Below are 27,064 nucleotides of genomic sequence, written 5' to 3'. Positions count from 1 at the left end.
CGCTCTTCCCGCCTGGTAGTTGGATGAAGTCATAGCTGTCTTACAGCAGAAGTGGAGGAACCTCATAATGTTGGACTTGATCTTTGAGTGACTTAATACTGTTCCTGCTCAATGATTTTCCTCAGCAGTTTCTCATCAGGTGTAGGCATGCACATGCTTGTTTTCTTGGCTAAGAAATCAGAACCAGACATGTCATTTAATAATAGCAAAGACCTTTGAGTCAACACATGTATTTATATGTAAAACATGGATGATGTGCATGTTCATGGTATACTGCAAAAGAGATGGACAACCATGTAACTGACCCCCTTCAGGCCCTGCTTGCAAACAAAATAGAGATGTTGCTAGCCCATTGTATTTCAGTTGTAATTGCTTTTGGTTGCTGTATTGTTCTGTTTAGGGGAACAGAACACTACGTTGGCAGGGGGCGGTCAGGTGAGGGAGATGATGGCCCAAGTAAACCTTCTTTTAGGCTGGTGGTGGGTCCTAATGCTGCTGTTTTGCTCTCTTCAGTAGGAAGTGTCCATGCAGGATCAACGTTCCCAGCGATTCAGGGGGCTTCCTTGACAACTCTGTCCTCACAGCCCAACTCCCTTGTTACAGGGGGTTTTCCTGCCGAGGATGAGCAGCACAGTCAGCCTGTGAGCCCCCAGGGTCTGCACTACCTCCACTCCGCATACCGAGTTGGTAAGGACGGCCAAGTGGGTTTCTATGGCCCCCTTGAGAGGGATTCAGGGCAGGGCTGCAGGTTTTCACTATCATTTGGCAATTTGCTACTGCACCTGTTGGGGGTGATGGCATCTTAGCTACATGGGAAAAGCCAGTTCATGATCATATGTGGAGGCTAAAAATGGAGACAAAGCAATAGAAGATTGAACAGTTGCTGTTGAGAGCCATCAGAGTAGAAGCGAAAGCTGAGTGGGTTAGAGCTGGGAAGAATCTTGCCTTTCAGCAGGTGTGTGCAAAGGAATCTGGATAGGGCTCTGAGGATGTGGCTGTGTAAGTTGTGAGTACGTGAAAAAATGGAGTTCAGCTCCTGCTGCTCATGGATGGTTCAGGCACCTCTAGTTTAATAATTCCAGTTGAGTCTTCAGAGGCAGAGAGGGATGTGCCCTCTGCCTCTCCAGCTAGGTTGTTGAAGACTGACATGAAGGGAACTTACAATTTGTGGGGAGTGGGTATGTAATTAGCATTCTTTTCCCAGTCATGCTGTTTATGAGGAAATAGAGTCTCTGCCTGAACTGCCATTGGTACAAGAATATCAGTCTTGGGCTTTGTGGTTGAGCTTAGATTGCAGTAAGCGACTCGTACATAGTCATGGCCCAACCCAGTGGATACTTGGGGAGGGAGAAGGGAGCCTCTAACATAAGCAAAGCCAGCCTGGGGCAGCAAACGAAGAGAAACAGCAAGAAAATGGAAGGAAGGTTATCTGGAGGTTGCTTGAGGTTTTTTTGTTGAAAGCTAGAGAAGAAAGTACTTGTTAGCCAGAAAGGGGTGCAGTGATAAGTGGTAAGCCACTAAAGGCATTTGATAGCCTGGATAACAGAGAAGGGGGTGGGGGAAGAAGGTCTGGAAGATCAAGACATAGTGCCTGTTGGTATTTTAAAACTTTTTAAATGGGAGGATTTGCGTGAAGAACTGTAGTGGAATAAATGAAATGTTTGCAGATTGGCAATACTGCAGCTCAGTGTTGGCCTGTTGTCTTGCAGCTGAGTAGGTTGATGTGGGTAGCTTCTCTGCTGCAAAATTTGGAGAAAATGCATTGCTTTCAGGACACTTCTTGTAGTGCAGCCTTTGGGGCTATCTGCTTTACACTGCTGTAGGTGCTAGTGGAGTGTCTCTTTGCGGCTCTAGTGAGGTGTGATGGCGATGCAGATTTCCCAGCCTGGAGCAGCAGATCCAGATGTTCTTGCAGATACTTCCTGTGGTGACAGGCTCCAAGATGGGCCTTTTGTTTCTCTCTGGACTCTTTGCAGCTAGGGAATTTTCTGCTGATGAAGGGCAGGCCAATCAGGTTGTGTTGCAGTGACTGAAGTGCTAGACTAAGTCTTACTGGGCAGAAGTGCTGCTTGACTCTGGCTGCCCCTTTCTCACAGGGATGCTGGCTCTGGAGATGCTTGGCCGAAGAGCTCACAACGACCATCCCAACAACTTCTCCCGCAGCCCACCCTACACGGAGGATGTAAAATGGCTCCTTGGGTTAGCTGCGAAGTTAGGTAAGGCTCAGAGCAGTACTTCAGCAGAAATCCACTTGCTGGGATTTGGACCATGGTGGGAAAAAGCTCTCCAAAGAGTGAAACTTCAAAGATTGGGTGAGCCTGATATCTGACCCCATTTCTGAGAATGTTTCAGAAGATCCCTGCTGCTCTTTCATCCAGGCAGTTGTCCCATTTTTGGGTTCTGTAGGCATGCTGTTGAATTTTGAGGCACTGGATGAAGTGCATGGGGTTGGACAGGACTCAGAACTTGTCTCTCTTTCATTCTATAAGAACAACTTTTTCTTTTCCCTTTCCACTGTCTTGTAGGTATTCCTCTTTCTTATGTATATTTACACCTTCTCTGAAGACCTTTTATAGCAATAGGTGCTCAAACCACCAATTGTTTGGGTTTTTTGTTTTTGTTTTTACTTCCACTTTGCTCTTGGATCTTTTTTGTCAGTTCATTTTTTTAATTCTTTCATCATCAGTAAGAACTTTAAAAAAAAAAAAACCAACCAACAAACAAACAACCTCTACAAACATGTGGCATAGCTTCTCCTGCTGCTGCTGGGGAGCTCCACTGTAGGCAGCAGTGGGGAAGCTTGACTGTCTCTCCAGGCTCCCTAAGGCCTGAGTGCTGGAGCATCTAGGTGCTTCCTAGATGGGGAGGCAAGAAGCAATGGGAGGAGGTGCAGTGCATCCTTGCCTCTGTAGTTATCTTGCACATCAGTTTTCTTTCATATCCCCTTTAAAGACAGGTGAGCTGGGAATATCAGTGACTGAGGTGGTACCTGGTCTCTACTCAGGCCTGATGGATATATCAGAATGATCTCTTGTTCCCAGGAGTTTGCTAGAATGTCTCCCCCAAGCCTGCTGGAGGATAGATTACACTGAGAAGAAGGTGCTCCAAATCCAGGTTCTTGCTGGGAAGTACCTGATTTCTTTTGTTTCTCTTACCTTAACACTGTTGTTCTGACTTCTCCTTCCTGTGCAGGTGTAAACTACGTGCATCAGTTTTGCGTTGGTGCGGCCAAGGGGGTGCTGAGTCCTTTTGTGCTCCAGGAGATCATCATGGAAGCTCTACAGAGGCTCAACCCTGCCCATGTGCACAACCACCTGCGCACCCCAGCCTTCCACCAGCTGGTGCAGAGGTGCCAGCAGGCCTACATACAGGTAATGTGTGGCCTGTCTTCCTGCCTGCCAAAGCTGCCGGGCCATTGCCTGCCTTGCAGGTACTGCCTGCGTGTGTGTGTGCAGAGGGGAAGGTACTGCACACCAGTACCAGTACTTTGGGTACTGGTAGCTGAACTGGTCCATTGCCTGATGCATCCCTTTCCCTCAGCAGGGACTGGAATAGGCATTGCTTGCCTGTATGGAGGCTGCATCATTGTACTGCTTCTTCCAAGGCCTCTCGCCTCCTGTGCTCACCACAAAGGACGGGGTGGTTCTGTGTTCCCCATCTACTTTCTTCCTCCCTCCAAATGCTACCCGTACCTTTTAACTCCTGTACTTTTTCTTTGCTATGTTTTCAGGCCCCGCGTCCACCTCCCTTCCCAGCCTATCTTTTTTTTTCTTTCCTTGTTTGTAGCCTGTCTTCCCCTCGTCATGAAGCCCTGGCGTGGCTGTCTGGTGTGCCAGTGCTGGCACTAATAGTGGAAGTGGCTTGGTCAGCTACCGGTACGGATGAGATATCTCAGGATTTATTGAAACCAGGACAAGTGTGCTTTAGTGAGCCAGCTGGAATACCAGAGCTGCTTGTTCCTTAAAACAGTATAAACAGGATGCCACACGTGTACCTACTTCTCTTGGATAAATGACCAGAAGGATGATTCTGTAGACATACTGTCCAGGTTGGATTAGCTGTCCTATCGCCTAGGTGATATTTTTGAGAAATGACAGCTTCTTCACTTAAGCTCTTTTTCTGAGCTACATTAGATTTCTCAAAAGCTGGACCTGCAGTTTTGGGGCCTGAGTTGAGAAGCTGGTGGAAGTGACAGTGCTAAGCCTAGAGATATTTTGTAGCAACTTAGTGTAAGCCTTACTCCTTCCATAGCCGCTGGCAAAGGAGATGTCCGGTGAATGTACTGGATCCCCATGTATAACCTGCAGAATGAATGGTATGAGGGTTAGATGCTGGTGGGTTGTGGGGTGGAGAGTTAGCTGGCCCTTTTGTGCTGTACTATGGCACAATAGTGAAGGAGAGAACACCTGCTGATGCTGTGTGGTGCATTTTGTTGCTTTGAGGGGACACTCGCCTTGGCCATGTTAGGATGTAAGATGTAACATTGCTGTCTTTTGAGCTAGCTCTCCTCTGTCAGAGCCTCTGAGTCTTGGGACCTCTTGTGGGATAACAGGATCATGTGACATATTGCTCTGGGAGCTCTTGAGTCCTCCTCTGAGTGTCACCAGAGGGTGGTGAGCAAATACCTTTCCCCATCCAGTACATCCATCATCGGCTGATCCATCTCACTCCAGCTGACTACGATGACTTTGTGAATGCCATCCGCAGCGCCAGAAGCGCCTTCTGCCTGACTCCCATGGGCATGATGCAGTTTAATGATATTCTCCAGAACCTAAAGCGCAGCAAGCAGACAAAGGAGCTGTGGCAAAGGGTCTCTCTGGAAATGACCACCTTCTCGCCGTGACAGCAGGTGGAGCTCCACGGACACACAACCCTTTGCCCCGCATAGTTGTAGTTCCATTTACACCATCCTTCCTTCTGGTGTCTTTTTTATTTTAGTTTTAACTTGTTGGAAACCACTGATCTGATGTATTTATACCATGACATTCCTCTCCAGCACTGTTGCGTGTTGGCGCTCTGCTTTGCTCGCTCTTCCTCCTCCTTTGCAGTGGGCTGCAGGCTTCAGAAGCATCAGAAATGAGAAGGAAGTTGAGCTGGCTGCCCTGTGGTGTAGTCACTGCTTTTTTCCCTGAGCCCCTGGAGGCTGTCCTGCGAGCAGTTTGCAGTGTGATTACGCACGTGTTAGAGGGGTGGGGGATTCTGTCTTAAAATATTTATTTTGGCATTTATAAATATGTAAACTTCTTTTTTTTTTTTTTTTTGTATGTTTTTGGGTAAGGAACTCTTCAGGGAGCAAATCTTCGTGGGGGAGGGGCGGGGACGGCTGTGCACAGCCGGTGCTCCCTCCATTCCTTTCAGCACCTCCTGCTGAGAGAAGCTGAGACTGGAGTAGCAGGGCCAGGGCCACCTCTGCGGCTTTCTGCAGCAGGTGCTGAGGGCAGAGGCTGGAGCTTGGGCAGTCAGAGTCCATGACCGAGCTGAGGTGCCTGGAGACTGCCAGAAGTGCTTGGGCTCTTTCTCAGGAGTGTCCCTCACTGGGCACTGCTGGCTCGTAGGATGTTTTGATCCTGGTCGTTCCGAGTTGTACAATCGTGTTTCTTTTGGCTGGGGTATTACTCTCCTGTAATCAGTTTCTTATCCCTTGTCTCTTCTCGTTTCCTGATTAAACACTCGTTTTCTTAGACTGACTCTCTTCTCTCTGCTATGATGTTGACAGTCTGATGGAGCTGGCCAGCTGTGTGTCAGTGGGAGCTCCTGTGAGCCCTGGTGGATAGCTGTCCTGCCTTGGGGAACAGCACAAGGCAGGTGGCCAGAGCTTTTACACAAGCTGTGAGCCAGAAGTTCCTTGCCTGGTACTGCTCTGAGAATGACATGCCTCTGCAGAGGCTGTGGTACATGCAGACTGGGTCGTTGATGGGTGTCAGGGGAGTTGGTGGTAAGCCTGGGATGTTCTGCCTACACTTCTGCCAGTCACCAGGTTCCTTTTCTGGTATTGACACCTGATATCATGTGGTAATGCGGAGCTTTGTGTTTCCAAAGTATCGTGCAAAACAGTAGCTGCTTACCCTTGATGTAATTGTTAAAGAAGGCTAGTGGTCTGCTCCCATGCATTTAGACAGATGTTTGGTGGACTATGCAAGATACCCAATAGGGACAGCATTGCAGAAAATTAATTTTAGAAAGCTTTTATTTTTATGCCAAGGAAATTTAAAAGGCTACTGCCATTTGTAAGCATACAAGCACATAAATTTCAGGGCTTTTAAAACTGGCAGTCAGATGACTGATGGATGTTAAGAATTCAGTTTCTCAGTAGTAATGTATTTTGCTTCTTACTTGGCTTTAGCCAATGACAATGGGGAGCTTTTAGTTTCTGCAAGCTAGAAATATGTGCCTGTTTGTATTTGATATTTTCAATGATACTCCTAAAAAATAAACTAACTCATAGGCACAGGGCAAAACAGATGAACAGGCTCCCTTGGTTTGACTTTGTGTACTGCACAGGCCAGAGAGTGTGACTGAGGTTCCTCTACTTCTGATTGTGCAACAGTAACTATTTAAAGATCTCCTTACAGCCCCTTGTATTCCTCCATAAGGTGTCTAGTTACATACTAATATATCAATGCTGATGTTCGTAAGAATGTGTAAAGTTTTGTGGTTTTTAAACTAAACTCCATGTTGATTATGAGCTGCCTGTTATTGGGCAAAACCCCTGGATTTGACTGGAGAATACAGCCTGATGTCTGGAAGGTTTGGGTTCCTGGAGCACTTTCTGTGCTCTCTGGTTCTTGCATGTTCAGAACTGGGAAAGGAGTTTGGAGAAAAATGAGTTTTCTAATAAAATCTAATGTTTTGCTTTCTACTACTTATAGGAGAAAATTAGGGGAAGAGAAGGGAGTATCTTCTAGAAGGAAAGAAGCAGAAGGGAAATGGGCAAAAGAGCTGAATGTGTTAAATATCAGGAGCAGAAGTGACTGTTACTGCATTGAGGATTTGGACTGAGTGGGGAAATGAAATGGCAGAGCCTTATCTGTGGTATCTATTAGAAAGCTACATTTAGACCCTGAGCAGGCAAGTTTTCAGACTACCGTAATTAAAAAACACCAGGAGCACAAGAGCACTGTCACCAGTATCTTTGTTTTGAGAAAATACAGTGGAGCTGCTTACCGTGAGGTTAGAATGGACTTTATCTGGAAGTGTACTTGCTTTCATTTTGTGTAGTCCCCATAAAGACCATAAGAGAAAAGGAATCACAATGCCTATTATCTTTCACTGTGCTCAAAACCTTCTCCCTTTGGTTATTTTACCCATTCTAGTCCTCATACAGATTGCACTGCTTCCATATGACAGACCCTGTCAGAGTTGTCTTCCAGCAGCTGCAGAGCCCAAACAGAGGAAGAGCCAGGGAATCTCACCTCAGGCTGACGTTGACTGAACAAGCAGCTCAGTGGTGTGAGGCACAGGTCAGTAGTTTCAGAAGTTTCCAAACTTTTCTCTGAAATAATTCCTCAGAGAGAGCAGAGAGAGATGGGAGCCTGTGTGGAAGTGCTGCACGCTCATTTATTCAGGTCTTCCGGAACATGCTTTCAGTCCTGGATCTCTGCATTTGTTAATCTGTTGTTGTTCCTGAGCTGTATCCCATGGAAATATATCTGAGCAAGGACAGGAGAAAGGGGAAAGTGACAAAGCAGATGATGATGTTTTTTCTTGCCATGTGGCTGGGAGGTTCTTGTGTTATTTTGACTTTATAGGAGATGAGATGAGCCCCGGTGGCCCCAGAAGCATTAATCTGCTATTAAAGCAGGAAAATTATTACCCAGTGCAGTCTTGTTTGGTCACTATTCCAGGAGTGGGGAAAATACTTAGGCTCAAAAATTCTGAAAAGACATTTCAGCAGAAGACCTGTAAAAGAGCAGAGGTCATAGCCAACTCAAATTTCCTTTGAGCTTCAGTTAACTTATGTGTTGTTTCACTTAGAGTAAATGTTCTCTAGGTCCTCGCCCTTACCAGCAACATATGAAATGGCTGCAGTGAAGGCCAGGTGCCACAGCAGCTGAATGCTTTAGAGCTCTTCCAGTGTAGAAATGATTTTACATAGCTGAGAAGCTGTTTTCCGTGTTGGCTACCACTTCTTCCTAGGCTGGGCAGCAAATGCTGAATTTAGTCAGTACTAATAGCTACAGGTATTTGTCTGGATAGAGCCTGGCCCCCAGCGGTGGGAACTTCAGTGGACTGCCACGATTTCTCAGATATGATGGACAGTGGCTTAGCAACTTCACCCATGGATGGATCTCATCAGGTCCCATGGACTTGTGCACCTTCAGGTTACTTAGATGGTCTTGAACCTGATCTTCTCCTACAGTGGGCGGTTCTTCATTCTCCCAGTCCCTGCCTTTGCCTTCTGTGGCTTGGGCGGTGAGGCTTGAGCACTTCCCTCAGGATACTTAGAAGCAATTCCTTAAAGATGGAGATTCCCTCTGTGTCTATATATATTTATATATATATGGTGTGTGTGTGTGTATATATATATATACACACACACACACACACACCAAAAAATGTAAGGTGTGAGAAGATAAAGGTGAGGTACTGTAAGTGAAAGGGCCTTTTCCCCCCCTCCCCTTCCCTGAGGATGCTAGTGGGTGGCCATGTAGTGTCTTTACCCCTTGTTTGTGTGTACTCTTATCCTCTATCTGGGATAGCAGCATTTCTAGAACTGTTGATCCCTGCATTGTTTCTGAGTCTTTAGGGGTAAAATCTTGGCGTTGGTGTAGTTGGTAGAAGACATGCCAAGATTGCATCTGGACTTCTGGATATTTGGCTCGTTGGAAGCAATAGTGGGATTTTTGCTCTTATGGAATGGATAAAATAAAGGCTTTAGTAATTGGATGCCTCATTCCTTGGAACGAATGGCATACCTAGATCAGGTGTGCCAACCTCTGAGAGGGCCAGCTTCCCTCCTCCCTCTCTGGACATGTTTGCCTACAGTCATCTTTCTTACCTGTGAAAGTTTTCCTTTGGAATCACTTTCCAGGAATATGAGTTAGCAGAACAGTATTTGCCTTTGGGCTTCAGTGTCTTTACAGCCCATGAACAAGCAGAGTTGAGAGTTGTCACCTGATGAAGCAACATGCCTAGCAACAGGTACGGCTGGAGTTAGCTGAAAAGTGTGTTTCTGTCTAGTTTTGTTTACTGTCATTAACATTTATTTGTGGTATGTATTTTCCTTCTCTGAGAACCCATTCAGAAATAGCCTCCTGGGGAGTTGTTGAACCTAAACTGTTTTTTAATTCTTCGTGTGGGTTTGGTTTTTATTAAGCCTAGCACTGTTGTATTTTGGAGCAGAATACAGGCTTTTACTTTCCCAAACTTATTCACTACTACACAGTGCTAGAGTGCACTGAACAGTCTTGCAAAACCCAGAGTCAATGGAAATAGAGTAAGCATTGACATATCCATGAAGTTTATCACCACCTCTTGGTATAAGTCAATCAGCTGTACTATGACATAAAGTTGAAATAATTTTCTGTAAGAGTTGCAAAAGTTGTATTTTTCTTATCGAGACATTAAGAGAGGGGCAGGGTATAAAAATGAATTTTTCAGGATGCACCTGGGGAGAGAGCATGCTAAAAAAGAAAAGTCTGCTACTGAGGCTTTTTTTTTTTTTTTTTTTTTTTTAAAATTAAGCTGAAAAAAGTAAAAGGGCAGGTTGGGCTGTGAGGACCACTCAGCATTTGTTGATGACCGTGACTGTTTTATGACTTTGCTGTTAAGTCCTACTGTTAGAGTGAACAGCTCTCAACTACAGTTTATTTAGACTATTTCGTGTTTTCTTGCTGTGCCCGAATTTAAGTGCCATATAGCATCATTATGGTAAAGAAGGTCTTTCTTAAATAGTACTACTTTTTTTTTTTTTTTTTTTAAACTACCGCGCTTCTCACTACCCCTGCTCCCCAGCATAATTCAAATGTGCATTTTGAACTTATTTCTGCTTCCTGTTTCCATTTTAAGGATACTTGCAGTTGGGGCAGGGAATGGAGACACCTGTCCAAGAGTGGCATTAATCTGTGAAAGCTGGAAGTGCAGTTTGGGTCTATCCTGTGCTAGGGTTTCCATTTGAGCCTGTGACTAGTTAATGCTTTTTCTCAGTGGTAACATTCAAATGCAAGCTTTGCATGCTGTCAGAAGGTCATTTTGCTGTATAGTGTTTGTTGGTATAAAGACAGTGACTGTGCTCTGTAAGTGACTTTTTTTCTTGTTGGTGTTGTCTGCTTACAGTTACAACAGTCATAACTACTTAATACTGCACAGGCTGCACTACACAATTACTTTATTGCTATAAAGGGGATGTGAGCTATAAGGGGAAAATGCTGGAAATACATTACAAGTCTATTGTATATAGTATATGTACATAAGTAGTGTGCACTATGATCAGGGACTGGGTCCCCACAATTTCCTGCCATGTCATGCTTTACTTTGCTTCCTGCCTTTACAGGAGAGCTTCTGTGTCAGGAAGTTTGGGGCTTAAAGGGCAGCTGTTGCACGGGGCCTTGGTGTCCACACATTGTTGTTACAATTCGTGAAATGCTTCTTTTCCAATCACTTGTCATTGGGGGATTCTGAGACCAGCCTGATTTATGATCTTCTGTTACCCCAAGTGAAAGAAATGTGAGCTGGGTTTCAGGCTGCTGGGGCAGAGTCACTATTATGGACATGCTCATTTACAAGCATTTTGGAGAGACTGGAGATGTCAGTAAGACTATATAGATGAGAATGGGGAGAAATAGAGTCTTGGAATAAAACCACTCTTTAAAGCTAAGAATAGATTGCTTAATAAATTATTTCTCAAGAGCAGTGGAGATGAGAGTGTTGGGAAGACTCTTTTTTTTTGGTAGCAAAACCAGCTTGCAAACTGTTTCTCAGAGGCCAGCATTAGTTTGTAATCTTAACAACGCTCAGTGTTTACTCTCCTCCTTCTGCCCCAAGCCTTTAAGAGAAAAGGGGAAGGAAACAAACTGTAGGTAAAGCCCTGATAGCTGGAGAGGAGGTACCAGTGCTGAATCCATGTCCTACTGCGTGATGGGAGTTTTTATTCCTGGCTTAAGGCAGCCTGCTGGAAATGCTTGTGTGTGTGTTAGATGGCACCGTCTTGGTGTCTTGCTTGCAGCTGCATCCTGTCAGCCAGGAGACATTCAGAATTCACCAAGGGGGATCAACAGTTTTGTTTCAGAGTCGTTTGGCGTGTTCAGTCCAGTCAGTCATTGCTTTTCCTGCCGTGTTACTACTGGTACAGCAAGGAATCAAAGGATTTTCTTACCGAGTGCGAGGGCTGAAAAAACAACAGGATGAGTTTGATCAAGTTGCTTGTTAGTCATACAGCTAGACTCGTGTCATTCTGACTTCCAGGAGCTGCAGGCTTCTGCCAGGAATATGTGCCTTTGCAGTGCCGTCATCAATTGAAAACTGCAGTTTTCAGCAATCAGATTTTTATGTAGAGTTGATACATGCTGCCACCTACAGAGAACTTCTCCCAGTTCCCTTAAAAGGCCTTTACCTTACAGTTGAGACTTGTACTAGTATTTCCTGTACCTAGTAGAAAGAGGTAGCAGCCTACTTCTAAGCATCTTCCTGATTGAATTCCAGAGGTTGTGTGCGAGTAGAAGTTCCAGCTTCATATGCTGAGCTTTCTTTTCTAAGGTTGGTATATACACATTCTCTAATGGCTTTAAAAAAAAAAAGAAAGGGGGGGAAAAAAAAAAAAAAGTTGTTTCCAGTTGTTTGTTTTGCCAATTCTCACCTTTTGTGCACCCTTCAAGTTCTGAAGAGTGACATGACCTGGCTACTGTTTCTGTTACAATCATGTGCCTTTCTGATACCTGGGTCAAATTACTCCTTTCTAAGTGGGTCAGTGTCCTATGCATCAGACTACAAAAATATGTTTAATACATTACAAAAATTTTTTTGGGTAATGTTTTGTGCTTACCATTTTCCTTGTCTTAGAAGTGAACTACTGCTTACCATGAAGTTCTGTTACTAAACAGAGAGGTAAGAAGAGGAGGTTTATTTCCACTATCAAAATGAAGTGTGAGGGTCTGTAATGTGTAAGTGCCTAATAGGTCAGTATCTATAGTCACCAGTGTATCTCATTGGAAAATATGTTTTTGTTGGCTTTTTGATATCACAGAGCTTCTGATTATAAGAACTTCTCTTAGGAGGGAGTGTTTGTTTCCACTTTGAAGGGATGTCTGGAAAGTGGGTAGCTTCTGCAGCAACATGCTGCCAGAGGGAATTACCGGATTTGAAAATGACTCCTCATCAGCTAAATCAGATAAGGACATCCTACAGTTGGATCTGACCACAGCAGCTGATTTGTTTGCCGTTAGCATAAGCAGTAAGAACTAGCACAGCATAAAAATGAAACAATCAGGGGGAGGGAAAGAACAAATAATAAGAACACACAGCTACCCTTTGCTGCCTTGATGGAAGGACTATTGCCAGTAAAATAACCCCGACATTCAGTGAGCCCCTCCCAGCATTTATTCCTGGTACCTTGATTTTTTTTTTTTTTAATGTTTGAGTCCATCTCCTCAAAGATGTTCCATAGTCTGAGGTAAAGCATAAAGTAATTGTGTAAGTAAGTGACAACCTGTAATGGATTAAGAGCCGGAAACTGTGTTTAATGGAGCATCAGTAGAATTGGTCCTGGGATCCTCCTCCTCCTCCTCTTGCAGCATGTAAAAATAGCTGCGCTGCTGCTGCTGTGTTTATTTGTGAAGTGCTTGGTGAAGTGAGAGCTGTCAGGCTGTTTTATAATGCTGTCACAACCGTGACTATTTGAACAGTGTTTTGCTTCCAGTTGAATGTAAGGTCGCTTATTACTGTAGGTCTGCTCGTGGGCTGCTGGCCAAGGCCAGGCGCTGGAGCACACCTGGACAGGAGGTGCACAGCAAAGCGCTGTTGTGCAGCATAGCAGCTGGAAACTACGGCAGTAGCCAGGAATGGCCCAAAAGTCATCACTAGTGCAAACCAGTAAGAATAAGTCTCCAACCACAGGTTGCCTGCTGTGCCAGCTTCTGCAAGCCTACAGGTGCACTTACAGAGAAAGAAGCCTTAGGAACTGTTTCTGTGTTGTTACAAATGTAACTTAAACACCTTCGTTGCCCTCCCAAATATCAGCTGTAAGGCCTGGAGTAGGTTTTTCAGTTTTTCTTACCCTTTTACCAGCTTAGGGTCCATGACATCACTCCAAATCATCACAAAGAAGAAAAATAAGTAGTACATTTATTGAATCTCCACTTACTACTACTTCTAGCCTTTATTCAGACATTTGTGCTCAGCTTTGAGCGCCAAGAATTTCTTCATTATCATTCAATGTGAATGATGCTATACATGAATCCAGTGCAGGAAGTCAGGCTCTTCTCTCTAACAGGAGCAAGAGAGGGATTTCTAGTCTTTCTGTCCTTTTTTTGGCTGCACAAAATAACCCTTTCCAAGGGCACATGAAATAAAATACTATATTGCATACTATATACATTTACATACAACAGTAAATGCACCATTCGTTCAGAAATACACAATACCTAAGGCTCAATGGAAAAGCTTGGTTGAAGCAACTTCTCTCTGGATAGGAGAAAAGGAGCTCATGACAGTTGTGGAAGTTTCCGTAATCTGTGTTCATATGGATCCTGCCCCTCTGTTCTCTGGAACTGCAGCAATCTCCAAGGTCCATCTGTGCCCAAGAGGGAGGGATGACGGCCCACACAACTCCAGAAGCCCATGGCTCAGCAACAGAAAACATGTACAACCATGATGGAGGATTTCCTCTGAGAAAAATTATCCAGCAACTGCAGGAGGAGGCAAAGCACCTTAGTGTACTTCCTTGACTATGTGCAGAAGTAGTAAACGAAATGGCTCCTTTTGGATACAGGAAACCACTTCTAACTCCCAGCCTTCCCTTCATATCCGAACGGTACTTACTTTTAACTGGTTTTTTTTGCTTTTCTCCTTGGATTGTTGGACTGCAGGGGGATTAAAACAGGTGCTAGCTATCAGCATATGTGGTAGGGGCCCTGGAGTTGTTGGAAAGACAAAAATGTTGCTTTTTTTTTTTTTAAAGCTGATCAGACATGGGGAACTGAATTGTCTGCTTTCAGCTGCATCAGCCTTGTATTACAATACCTGAGCTTTGCCTCCCCCAGCTGCTGTGCTGCACTAACAAACACATGCCTCCAAAGTGCTCTAAGGGGACATACTACACCTTGGGTATCTTTTGAAGCATCTAAAGTCCCTGCAGAGAAATACTTGCCATGTTGCCACATATGGCAACCTTCTCCCTAAGGTAACAGATCAATTCTGTGTGTCAATATCTGCAGCTTTGCCTTATCTCCCACTGTCCATTGACCAGTCACTGGACACTGTATCACACCAACAATGCTGCAGATAAGGAGAGGCAATCTTACATGTGCTACGTCTCTAAGAAAGTGCAGTCCCCAACAGCCACGCACAGTGGCACTGTAAGTAATGATAACGATCATAGCCACTGTACTCTGCGTGGGGAGGGACAAGGTCTTCTTGTACCTTGCTGCTGCCAAATAGACTACTGGATAAAAGCTGGGGTTCACTGGACTAGACTCCCCTTTTATTAAGCTGCTGCTGCTGCTCTTCTCAGCAGTGGGCTCAATAGCTCACCTCGTAAGTCTTTACTCCTGGACTCAGAGAAGTAACACATTAACCCTCCAGCTAGTCCCTGTTTCATATACTGAGAAGAGTAATTTAAACATAAAGTGTTAACCGTGCTCTCTCCCCTGCTCAAAGTAGGGCAGGCATTCCAAATCCTTCCTGTAAGTAAAAGTCAAAGTGTAACACACCAGTAATACTCAAGAATGTGACTTGCAGTCCATGCCCCAGGGCAGTGTCAGAGGCAGTAGCCCTTCCCAATGGTGGGGAAAGGCTCCACATGCACATTCTCTGCTCCTGCTCATTTGTCCACTTGTTTTGGCTTGACAAGAGGTGGCATCATAGCACGCGTTGGAGCACCACACATCCCAATGGCACTGGGGGCAAGGGAGTCCCTCTCAGCTCCAGCTGGAGTTCTGCAGTTCCTCTCGGAGCCAGGTTGGAAGGGGCTGTCCAAGTCTGTTCATCAGCTTGGATAATTCAATGTTGGGCTCCCGGTAGAAGTCTCTTAGGAACAGCCGTGACTGTGTAGAAAATACAGACCACATTAGGGTGAAAGAAAACGTTACCCTGAGCACATGTTCCATAGGTCATCTAGGACATAGGTGGTAGGAAAATCCAGGTTGGTTTGCTGGGATGTTTCTACATCTCTTGCTGCCAACAGATTTGAGACAGTTACTCACCGAGGAATCCATATCAGGGTATTTTCTTCCTTTACTCTTTCCTAGGCATTTAGTCTTTCCTCCATCTAGCAGCTGGCACCAAAAGCCTTTTGCTTCATCAAATCTGAAAAGGACACTTGTCTTTAAAAGGTATGACCACATGCCCAATTAGTAGCAGCAGAAATTAAGTAGCTCCATAGGTATTTCCCATTTTAATGCTTTAAAAACTGGGTTTAGGTTTTACTTACTTATTTATTTATGGTATTGGTTCAATTTTTTTTTTTTTAATCACTTGACTACTTTGACAAGAAATCCATTACAACCATGACTGTTTCTGCTTTATGCAAATTTCAGAGGTAATATGGTGTTACAATATTTGTCTGTTAAGCTTTGAGGGGGAAAAATAATAATCAATGTTTTAGTGTATGTAAATGCTTTTAAATCTCCTCTTTATAGCTGAAAAGTGTTAGAGAATCCCGACTGTTTAAAGTATCGGTGTTTCTTCTCTTGCTAAAACATAGGTATAAGGCAATGCTTGGAACCCTATCTGGTCTTGTCTGTCCTGTCCTCTCAATTGGCCAAAGGTGAGCTTGAGGTTTGAGCAAGTACCTCTACCAAACTCTGAGGCAAGCTGACCAATACCATTTCTTTCCATTTCTTTTCTGACCCTGGCTGAAGGGTACCAGCCACTACCACTACTGTAAATAGCCCATTTACCATCACGACATGTGCTTCAGCAAGTAAGGCTTTCAAGTAATCTGACATTTCTCTCAATCTGCCCCCCCCAGGGAGCCATGTGCCATCCCCTTGGAAAACAACTGTAGGAAGAGAATTGAATTGCTTCTCCTCTCTTTACTGTTAAAGGAAAGGGCAATTGCCGTATGCCTACACACACGCACACCACCCACTACCCTCAGCTAGCATAGGCTGTGATAGCAGAGAAGATGCGAAAACACCGGTTTCAGCTGCAAAGAGCAATATTCAGGCTCTCCAGTGGGCTTGCAGAGTTTCCACTGAAGACTGATAGGGCCACAGTTCACCTTCAGCTAGCAGTTAATCTATCCAGATTAATTGCACTTGCAATGTGGGCAAGATCACAGTAATGGCTGAGTAACGTCCTTCAACTTACTAGCAGTGAGGTAGTGCCTCCGCTAACGCTCCCTAACATAGCTCTGGGCACCTGCTGTAATAATAGGCTCTTTACCTCAAAACTGTGCGATGTGTCCCTAATCTCCATCTAGTTGAAGATACAAGCAGCCTGTCACACATTTTTTATCATACTTCCTCTACTTTCTGTCACATATAGGTATAACACAAAGCATAAGGAGTGCTAGTAATTCCAGCACCTTTTCTGAAACCACGAAGAAAACATCTAATTACTGCTATGAGCAACTTCATGCTTCTCCGTGACAGTGCCAAAAAACACCCCTTCCCCTCTCATTTCTGGAAAGACTAAGTTATGATTTCAGTCTTAGCGTAGCATCTCATGCTATCTGAGCCTAATTTTAGGGTTAGGCATACCTCTGAAACCTTGGCAGGTCTTGTAGTCAGAGATAAGAAGCGTTCTTTTAATCAAGTGCTTATTAGTATCACACTTGGCTAAGAAGGCATCCTCCCAAAACAATTTCCTTACCTGAGGGCCTGGGTATAGTTGAAGAGCGGCGTAACTCCCAAGAACTTCTGGATGTTGTCCATTACAGAGGCAGGGTTGTGTCTCAGCTCCTGACCATCCACAATGAGAAGCTGAAAAGACAGCAGCCACCTCAGCCTCTGACAGTTTGTGCTGAATGACACCCGTGAGCTTCCTGGCTCTCAAAAATGCCCCTGGCCTTTGTGCGTGTGAGTAGAGGCTGCCAAAGCCTGTTTATTCTAGAGCAACACAGCGGGGGGATGCGGCCCATTTGTCACCACAGACAGAAGTTATGATACACGCCACAAATACTGCAAGACAGTAGATCATGATAGGCTTTGCTTAATAAATTTGCCTTCGGCCACACCCCACGTAACTGAGCATTAAGGCCCAGCAGCAGCATGATTTACAGAGTATCTCTAGAAACCTCATGTATTCTTTTTAGATGTCAGCAGCCATTACGCTAAGTATTCTTCTGTAACCTATGATTATCTCCTGTTACATGTATGATAGACAATAATGAACAACATTTGTGCTAACAAATTACCTATTCCAAAGAACACAACAGAAAAATAGTCACATGAACTGAAGTTTGGGGAAGGTAGGAGACTCTGGCCCATAGTAAGTACAAGGATGGCGTGTCTGGCTCTATCATTCCTCACAGCAGTAACCTCCAGGAATAGTAAAGCAATGAGACACAAACCCAAGAATGTTTTCCCATGTCTCTTTTAGTCTTGGCAGATCTATGATGTACTGTTTAGGCTGCTGCTTTGGCAAAGAATAAGAGACTAAATGGACATTATGAAACTCTGCAGGATTATAGACTGACTGAGGATAATCCCAGCAGCAGAAAGGAACTTGAAAAAAATACATCCTAACTCACAATGTATTAGGCATTTTACAAATCTCTTGGGAATTTAGACACAGAAATAGTCTCTATTGTCTAATAATTGACTTTTTGCAAATTTATACAAAAAACACAGAATCCTGACATCTCTACAGTGAAATTTCCCTTCAGCAGACAGCTAAAGGCTTCACAGCATGGGAACTACCAAGTGGCAGAGTCCAAGAGCCTCTCTTTAAAGCAATGAAACCACAGCAAGTAGCTGCATACCTACTGGGCCTGAAGAGGGTCCCTGGGCTGCAGGCAGCCAAGATGAAAGGAAGGGAGTGCTAACACTGCTGTTCTTGCTGAACTTCCCAATATTGTGGCACTCTCTGGGAGATCACAGTATCCTCTTGCACTTACTTACTTTTACGAATGCAGTAAAGTGCGAAATTGGAGTATTCAAGCCTGATTTCTTATCAGCTCCTAACAGGAGGAAGCAAGTGGTGGCTCTTCTTCCAAAAGACAAGACAGAAGGTGAAATGAAAACAATGAGCGTGGGGGGGCGAGGAAGGGAAGAGCACATGCACATGTTACAGTTTGTTCTTCTCTCCTCTATACTAAACCTACAAGGGGCTCCAAGAGAGCCTCTACTGCCAAACCTCCTACCTGCCCAGACGGGTAGTATGTTAGCCAGCGCTCTAGGTGAGTTGAATACCAGCCAGGGAGCAGGCATCGGCTTTGCAGGTTGCGCAGTTCCTGAGGGGCCTGGGATTTTGCAGAGATCACTTGGTAGAAAGTGTAATTGAGCGCCACAGGGTCATTGTGAGCACGCTGGTGCTGAAAAACATAAGCTGAATTTAGGAGCAGAAACACAAAATTCCACCTTACGCATCTCTGTGCAGACTCCACGGCCTCGGCCCAACCACCCAACCAATGCCTTTGTATGTAACTGTCCACACTCTGCAGGCAGCCTGCATCATCTCCCCTGGCCCCTCTGTGGAAACGGGTCCACAGGCTTTCTGCCCCAGGCTTTCCGCCTCACCCCACTGGAATCTCTCTCTGGCCCTCCCCCGCAGAGTAGTGCAGGGAAGTTACCTGGTACCATGAATAGGCTCGGTCAGCAGGGTTGATCAGAACAGTAATGATTTTGGCTCGAGGCAGCAGGGCTGCACCACGTTTTGGTACCACCTCTGTGTCAAAGTAATTGGCGCTCTTCTCAAACATGAAGTCTGTGCTTGCATTGGAGGGGATGGGAAAGAATTCCATGTACCTGCCGAACAGATGGGACGCTGGTGAGCAGCATGGCCCAACAAAGAAACGGCACATGACAAAGTGATGCCCTTGCTCCTCTTCAACAGACACAGTTCACAGAACAACTGCGCCTCCCCAGTAAGGCAATGAATGGGCAAACTGGTGCAGAGCTGGCAGAGGCATGACTTAGAAAGGGGTGGTAGGGCACACCATAGAAAGTTGGAGATGATAAAAGGGTAAGAAAGTATTTTGCTGAAAGTGTGTTCCCCAAGTCCTTGGGCAGTAGAAGGAAAAGGCCAAGGTTAGGGTACTAGTTGCAAGCTCTAGGAGAAAAAAGGTTTTGTCCCAAGAATAAGGCCAGAATCAGCTACCTGCCCTGCCACTGACTGCTTGCTTTAGATTTCTCTCTTTGTACCTCAGTTCATAGTGGAGGCACAAGTAGAGGGTCAAGAGCTCTGTTCTGCCTCACAGGAGCTTGTAAAATTAGTAACACAAACTGTAAGACATTCGAGTAATGGTAGGATAGAGGGTTAGGGGGAAACAGGACACTGTAAAGTACTGGAAGACTGGTCTCTGCTGAAATATAAGCTGTACAACGAACTCAAATTCTATCCTAAACATGAAGATTCTCCTCTTATATGTGATGCCACACTCAAGCTGGATGACTTTTCCAGGGGATGCACATAAAAGCCTACGCTTTCTAAGCCTATCTATTAGCTAGTACAACTGCTCTGTAATGCTTGACTCATGTGAGCCTCACCCAAGTACCAACCACCTTCCAGTATCTTTTCAACAGTCCTCTAAATGATTAGAGAAGTCAGACAAAATCTCCCACAGCTCACGGGCAAAGAAATGCCACAGCAGAATGCCTTACCACCACACAGCCGTCCCTCAGAGCCACACGTGAGGGAGTGCAGTGCCATGGTGGACCCAAAGTGCATGCTTCGAGCAAGCAACAACTTTAAAATTTCTCTGCCTGGAAACATAGTGCTGTAATAGTGCCATAGTGACACCAGTATTTCCCTGCCAGATGGAAACACTTCATCAAAATTGTATACTTGTACAGGTAAAGAACAGGGTATGGATGTGGCCAAAGAGACACTGGAGCCAGTGCAAGGAATGCAGCGTCAACTCTGTTAAGTCTAAAGGGCCCAGCACAACAGCACGGAGGTTGTCCCCTCTGTCCTACATGTCTTAACTCGGAAACCACGAAGAACTTTTTAAAGAGCACACTGTTGTCTGTTTTGCATGTCAAAGGAGAAGAAACCTCATAACAGCAGTGCATTCAACAGAGACTGAATTTTTAAAAAACTAAATCGTGCCCAGAAATCTCCTGGCAAACAGTCACTAATATCAGAAACTGCCTGTCCTGCTTTTGGGACTAAGCAGTTGGGTTAGCAGGAAAACAGAGAACATGCACTGAGCAATAGCAATGAAAACAGCTTTTCAGGAATAGAGAAACTAAGGTGGCTCAAGTGGACATACACAGAGACTCAGGAGAAGACAACATGGGCGCACCTTATCACAGAAGAACACGTGTCAGGATTCTTACCAATCGATTCCTTTATGATAGTTGGGTCCATTAAAAAACTGGATCTCCTCAAAGGTGGATGGACTTGGGAAGTTACTGGTGACAGCTGGATGCATGGTCAAGAAGAAGTGCACAGCTGTGGTGCCTGCAACAGGAACCAGTTAACGGGACCTGGGTCACACATAATGCTTGGCTGAATGAAAGGCTTTACACTGCAAAAAACAGTCCCCAAGTGGGCACCCTGCTACCATGCCTGGCTAACCCACCCCTTAACTCATGCAGGTTACAAGAGCAGCGACACCAAGCACTTTGGGATTGAACTTGACTCAGCAGTTCAATCTCACGTTTCAGCTCATGCAGCTGATTTAAGTCACCTTCTTAGCATGACAGCTGTTACCCACATAGGCGATCTTGTGTTCTTACCATGGCTGGGCTACCCCCACGCCTTTTTTCCCTGGTGGCACGGCCACACTGTCATGTGGCAGAACCCATACCTGCCAAATAGGAGGTGGCTTGGGCACTGCAGGGGGATCGCATGCGTGGGAAGGAGATGTGCTAGGGACAACGTTAGTGTCCTTGGGTAAGAATTCAGCTAGAGAAGCCTTGGCCTGCCTCTGCTGTAGATGTTTTCCCTTTACGCAGCCAAGCCGGATAATCCTGCTCAGCACACAGCTGTAGGCCTCCAGCAGGGCAACACATCAGCCGAGAGAAAGGTTTTCTTAACTGTGCCGTTGCAAGCAGCTTGGGCCGTGATACAGGAGGGCCCATGCTGCACACACACCAACAGAGCTTCACAGTGACACAGGCAGGAAACAGCAGCTTGGCTGGGAAAAGCTTCCTCCCAAGACCAGGATCACCATTTGCTGTGCATGGTTGGCAGCTGCTGTTTCACTGCACTACAGAGAAAGCCAAGGTTGGAAGACCTGGCTTTGGCTGAAGAGATTTTGCTCTCTTCAGCATGGAAAGGACTCCTCAGGACAGTACATACAGCCGTATCACTGCCAACCACAATGCCACAGCAGTTAAGAGGTGATGACAGAGGTCAGACAAAAACGGATCTCTACCTCCCACTGACAGTGACATGGAGCATGTAGTGGTACACAGATCTGTCGCAATAAAAGCACTAGGGGGCATTCATCGTTACTTTTGCTAAGTGTGTGCGTTCAGTCCTGCTGACAGCTTATGTTTGTGACACACTAAGAAAGGTCACAGTTTCTCTGAGCTTATGTGGAAAAGCCAAAACACAACTCTGCAGGTAGGGCTTCTCCCTGCAAATCAGGACTGAGCCAAGCAAAGTGGCAGGGTGCAAAGTACTGATGGACTTGCCAGATTTAGCTTAGAACAAATCTGAGATTCTCTGAAATGTCCTCTGCAGCCATTTGGCAGCTTGCACAAAGGGCAGCCATACTGACCTACAACACAGACCCTTCCAGCTCTCCTCTCTGGAGGAATGAGATGGAAGCTGCAACCTATCTTTAGATAAAGTATTCACATTACCAGTTTTCTGAGGTCCCACGATGAGGAACTTGGGGAGTCGATCGCATGTTTTCTCTTTGGACCAGATATCCTTGTGCCTCTTATCATCACAGGGATTCTGCAGCACAAGTGATGGGATTAAGCATTACCACAGGAGCTAATGGAAAGGGGAGGAGAAGCTGGAAGGCCAGTCCTCTTGGGAAAATGCTATTAGCATATGAAGAACACTTCACAGCCATACTGCTGCTCTGCCAGGCATCAAGAAGAGTTAAGGAAAAACACGGGGAAACGTTTTCAAAAGCTCCAAAGTGACATGGGAGCCAAGGTCCCTCTGAAAGTGTTAACCACAGGCCTTGCCCCATGTAGCCATGCTGGGCTGGGCCACCATGATAGTACAGCTCAGCATCTGTGAACTTCTAGCAGACAGACAACTCTATCACCTTCAGTTAATTTCATCTGCTCATTACCATGCAGAGAGCTGCTGCACTGGGATAAAATGGAATAAGCATGTTTTTATTTAATGAACATGAATTCTGCAGTGTGAAATTACTTTAAGATTAATCACATTAACATGCCTGCAAGCTCCTCCATCACCAAACAGGGTTCTTCCTTGCACACTTAACGTTTCACGGCAGCTTGCTCTAATATAAGCCCTTTAACAACCCAAATGCCTGCAAGCCTGCCCCCCAATCACTTATGACGGCCATCCCTGTCCCTAAGCTCACACCGTGACTGTGTCCTACTGCTCCTACTGCCCATCCCTTCCACCTTGCAATTTGCCACTTGCCGCCTCAAGCCACAAAGGTTAAACCTAAAAGTTTTATGCATTACCCCTCTGTGCTCTGGATCAGCAGTCCTTCTACACTTTAAATGTGGAACATACCTCTTGGAAAACCACTAGGAGCAGTTAAAGCTGCCTTCTCACCTGCCACAAGGGATTCTTCTCCTGGGGAAAGATTTCAAAGTACTTTTTTGCAAGTTGGACAGGGGGCAGTGTTTGCAGGCGAAGGTTGGTCCAGCACTGCACAAACTTGACCAGGCTCTCAAAAGTGTACAGTCCCAGACGGTCATTCCCATAGTTGGACAGGTGGGTCATAAAGATGCTGATCTGAAAATAGGAAAGACATGGGATACTGGTAAATCAGGTAACAGTACTGTTTCCTCCTAGCTTGATTCCACTGTCAGCATGAGGCTGTTCACATCTCAGACTGCCCTGGCTGTCTGGGTTGACAAATGTCCATCTGCCAGGATACAGCACTGCCTCGATGAAAAATGAAAGAAATGTAGCGCTTGCAAGACAGGAGGAACTCAGGACAGGAGGGACACAGACCTCTCAGTAACCCCTGGGAATGGTGGTGGGGGTGATAACTGAGCCCCGGATGTGAGTCCAGAACAGTTTCAAAATCCCATTCAAGTGGCTCTAGGACATTTAGGGGAGCAAGAGTTAGTCAGTGACTCCCTCCTAGCCAAAACCTTGCAAAGCCTCTTTCATGGGAAAACAGGAGCTTCTCTTCCTCTCCCCAAGGCACAACCAGGGCAACCTCTCTAGCTGCAGTGACTGCTACAGCAGGGGAGCAGGCCAGGGAGAGGGGCAGCATGCTGCAAGGCCAGGGCACAGCGGCACAAGGGACAGTTTTCACAGGAGTTATTTCTAGGCCCACAGCCTGTCAGCTTTCATTGACTTTGGAGTTGACATCTCAAGTGTAAAGGAACAACTGGCAATTCACACTTAAAAATACAAACAAGCGTACCTGAGGATCTGAACATGGACTGCAAAGAGACACTGCACATTGTCATAGGAACAGACACTAGCTGATAAGGTTTTAGCTCGCAAGAGCCTTCAGCATAAGCAGCCCCTGAAAAATGCCCTGCGAAGCCTGAGGACGTAAACCCTTGGGCAAAGTGGCACTGAGCACCCATGGGAGCCCCCCCAGCACTGCAGCGCTCAGGAGCTGGTGTGCTATCTCTGCCTTGCCAAGCTATCTCTTCTCTCAAGCAGATACATTTCCCTCCTGTCTATTTTTCAGTATTTTAACTTTTGGAAAAGAGCGCAAAAGGCTGCTGTCAGCTTGACTCTGGTGTATGGCCTTGACAGGTCCCATGGAATTGCGCATCCCAGTGCCTGTAACACAACAGCACCAAACAGCAACAAACCACACCATGGCTAGAAGTCAGCAAAACAAAAGGAGAACACTAAGGCCAATGGAAGAATGATTACATGGATGATTTAGCACTCCCTGCCCAGTGTCTGCTAGTGCAGGGAGGGGAAAAGACCTCTGTCACAGTAGGGGCACCTATTGCTGCACAGTTCAGGGCTGAATCCTGATGATGCCAGGTAAGGTCAGCAGGCAACAACAGGCTTCCCTGGCAGGGGGTAGGAATGGCTTTCCCACTCACAGTAGGGGAAGAGCAAAAGGGGGAAACAGGAGACAGATGGTCTTGGGATGAAGACATTTGCTGGCACTCAGGAGGTCTGAATTCAGTTTTCTGCCCAGTGTCACCATGGACTGGTCTTAGTGCAACGAGTGATACTGATAGATTGTAGCTCTTCATGCCTGAGCCATCCCCAAGACACTGTGAGATGAATTTAATCCTGTCCATAAGGTGCTCACACCCCAGGGTCTTTGAGTAGGCAACAGAACACAGTGGTAGGACTCTGGGACACATTGAAAGTAAGCGGAGTTAAAGATTTATCACATTTGTCTGCCTGTGAGTTTTTCACTTCTGGTTTCCTACTGAGCTGACAGAGAGGCCCTGCCAGACAGGCTTTGGCACCTACGCTTCAAAAAGCAGTGTGTGCTTGGTGCTGTTTTGTAAAAAGGATGTGTTAAATACAACACAGAGCAAAGAACAGAAAGATCTTCCGTGTAACTGTAGGGCCATGCCATGGAGCATATAAGGCGGCAAAAGAATGCGTCTCATGTTGTATTTTGCCCATTTCTGGGAGACACCAGGAAGGTGGTGTGACAGCAAAGGGTGGCTCATCCCTTTGACTTGCTAGTGAAACATTTAGAGGAAAAATTTGCTGCGTGAAGCGTCTGGCTCACTGGCATAAACCAAGTACTGCAGCAGGGAGGATGCAGGTCACCACCTGGGGCCCCTTCAAGACTTCCAGAGTAAAAAAAGCCTGCATGTGATCCAGGTTAGCAACTGTGTCTCAAGACTTGCTACATTTGGTAATGTGGCTCACATAGGTAATGCTGTCACCTGCAAACAGTCCCAAGCAACTGGATTCAGAAGAAGACAAGACAAGCCCAACCAAAGAGCCATTTCCCTGAACTTTTGAGCATGCAGTCATGTCCTGTAGCACACATGCACTGTTTAGCAAGGCCTGGCAGCTTGCTCTGCCTCGTCACAGCTACTGCTGCCAAAACGGCTTTGAGCACTACTTCTGACATAAGCTATGCTCAAGTCCCATCTCTCCCTCCCTCCCACCCACACCCAGTGACCCTGGGGGACTAGCTTGGTAGTAACACCTCCCTCCTCTCCCGCTCCCTTCCACTGTCAGCATGCCACGGTTTCCCTTCCTTCACACTGAGGAAAGATGAGAGGAAAGGTCACAGAGACCAGGATACAGAATACAGAAAATAGAATACAGAAAACAGGAGAGTATGAGCATCCTTCAACACGTAACAAGCAGCTGTGGACACAGCAGTAACCTGCCTGCATAGTGTGAGCAAAAGTGTTTGTGAGAAGTGATCACAAAGATGCCCTTTGCTTCTCGAAAATAGCAACTGGGCACACGGCAGCCTGTCCGCTATTCTCCTTCCTGACATCAGACCTTGTTCATTAGTCAGAAGATCAAACATCTTCTGTTTGCACTGTGGAGTTAATCATATGCATACAGGCTTGGAGACTCCTGCATGCATATATCCACTCAAAGGGAGCTGGAAGCACCAAAAAGGACTGAAAGAGCCTGGTCCAAGTCTGCTCCGGATCACTGCTGGGGCTGCGGGGCTGGCCAGCTTTCTATCAGGTCTGTGAGATGGCTCTATCAGCGAGGGGAGGAATGCAAGGGTCTGAGTCACTGTGCAAACACGAGCAATGAAGAGGAGCTTAGAGCACAGTACTCCACTGCTGACAGAGAGAAATGCTCCACTGCCAAAAGGAAGCAAAAGTATAAACATCGGAAGCATCTGAAGGCGCCTGAAAGAGTTTTAAAAGTCATCACGAAGACCCAACAGTAAATCTGGCAAATAAGCTCATCCTGTACCAGAGCACAATCTTCCCAAACTTTTTATATCACAGATCACTGCCAGCTGCTTCGACTGTCACATGCTTATCAGCAAATTTTAATGGGTAGCTCTAGAAAGTATGTTTCTATAAATTCCTTGGCACAGCCTCCTAGACCAGCAATGATCTCTGGATTACAGTCTGGCAATTGGTTTTCCAAGAGAAACCTAGAGCTCTTAAGTTTCACAGTGGCTATTTCTGCAGGCATTCTTTAAGATCTGACAATTATGAAGTGGGACAAGGTGGAATTCACCCAACATACGGGAACAAAAGCCCAGAAAAGCAATGGTCACAGAAAAGAAAGCAGTTTCTTTCCATCTCACCAATCACTCCATACATAATGCAAAGAATAGCCTTCTCCTTACTACAGACTTTTATTAAGCAGGTAGATTTAGTTGTCATGTGTAAAGATAACAGTTCTGTCTCAGGCGATAGGGACAGAAGGCTGGCTTCCAGACCTCGGGGACAGAAGTTTGGCTTCTAGACCTGGAACTATGAACCCCTAGAGCTTTTTAGCTAGGGCTGTTATAGACCCATACCTTCTGCAGATCATAGACCAAGCCAGCGCTGGTCACAGGCTAACCTTCAGAAACACAGGGCCTGTTTGTAAACTACAGCCTGTGTGATGCACCCAGAGCACATTGTGAGGGTATTTTCACTATCACAGTTCTACTTCTAGGAACAGAGTGGCACTAAACACTAGGAAAAGCAAGAGACAAGAAAAAATTAAGCTCATTGAGGCAAAAAGCTTGATTCGCTGGGTAAAAAACTGGCTGGAC

At 45.7% G+C, this 27,064-nt stretch overlaps 2 protein-coding genes across 2 annotated transcripts in view; one reads left to right on the top strand and one right to left on the bottom strand.

Annotated features, from left to right (window-relative positions):
• The window catches only part of ZSWIM8 (zinc finger, SWIM-type containing 8), a 62,218-nt gene extending 56,693 nt beyond the window's left edge, over nucleotides 1-5,525 (top strand). The window contains exons 26-29 of the mRNA XM_009587073.1: nucleotides 514-687; nucleotides 2,097-2,216; nucleotides 3,193-3,371; nucleotides 4,640-5,525. Of these exons, the coding sequence (XP_009585368.1) occupies nucleotides 514-687; nucleotides 2,097-2,216; nucleotides 3,193-3,371; nucleotides 4,640-4,843 (677 nt within the window). The 3' untranslated portion in view covers nucleotides 4,844-5,525. The remainder of the gene's footprint in view (nucleotides 1-513; nucleotides 688-2,096; nucleotides 2,217-3,192; nucleotides 3,372-4,639) is intronic.
• Nucleotides 5,526-14,419: 8,894 nt separating this feature from the next.
• Nucleotides 14,420-23,160, bottom strand: LOC104083561 (bifunctional heparan sulfate N-deacetylase/N-sulfotransferase 2-like; the record flags this gene model as incomplete). The annotated part of the gene is made up of 8 exons (XM_009587074.1): nucleotides 14,420-15,197; nucleotides 15,357-15,459; nucleotides 16,969-17,078; nucleotides 18,461-18,631; nucleotides 18,890-19,064; nucleotides 20,598-20,721; nucleotides 22,074-22,170; nucleotides 22,978-23,160. Coding segments are annotated over 8 exons (1,089 nt in total), but the record flags the coding sequence as incomplete, so codon positions are not given.
• Nucleotides 23,161-27,064: the final 3,904 nt, after the last annotated feature.

The sequence above is a fragment of the Fulmarus glacialis genome, unplaced genomic scaffold (assembly GCF_000690835.1).
Source record: "Fulmarus glacialis isolate BGI_N327 unplaced genomic scaffold, ASM69083v1 scaffold19551, whole genome shotgun sequence".
Lineage (NCBI taxonomy): Eukaryota > Metazoa > Chordata > Aves > Procellariiformes > Procellariidae > Fulmarus > Fulmarus glacialis.
This window is presented reverse-complemented; position numbering and strand designations above follow the sequence as displayed.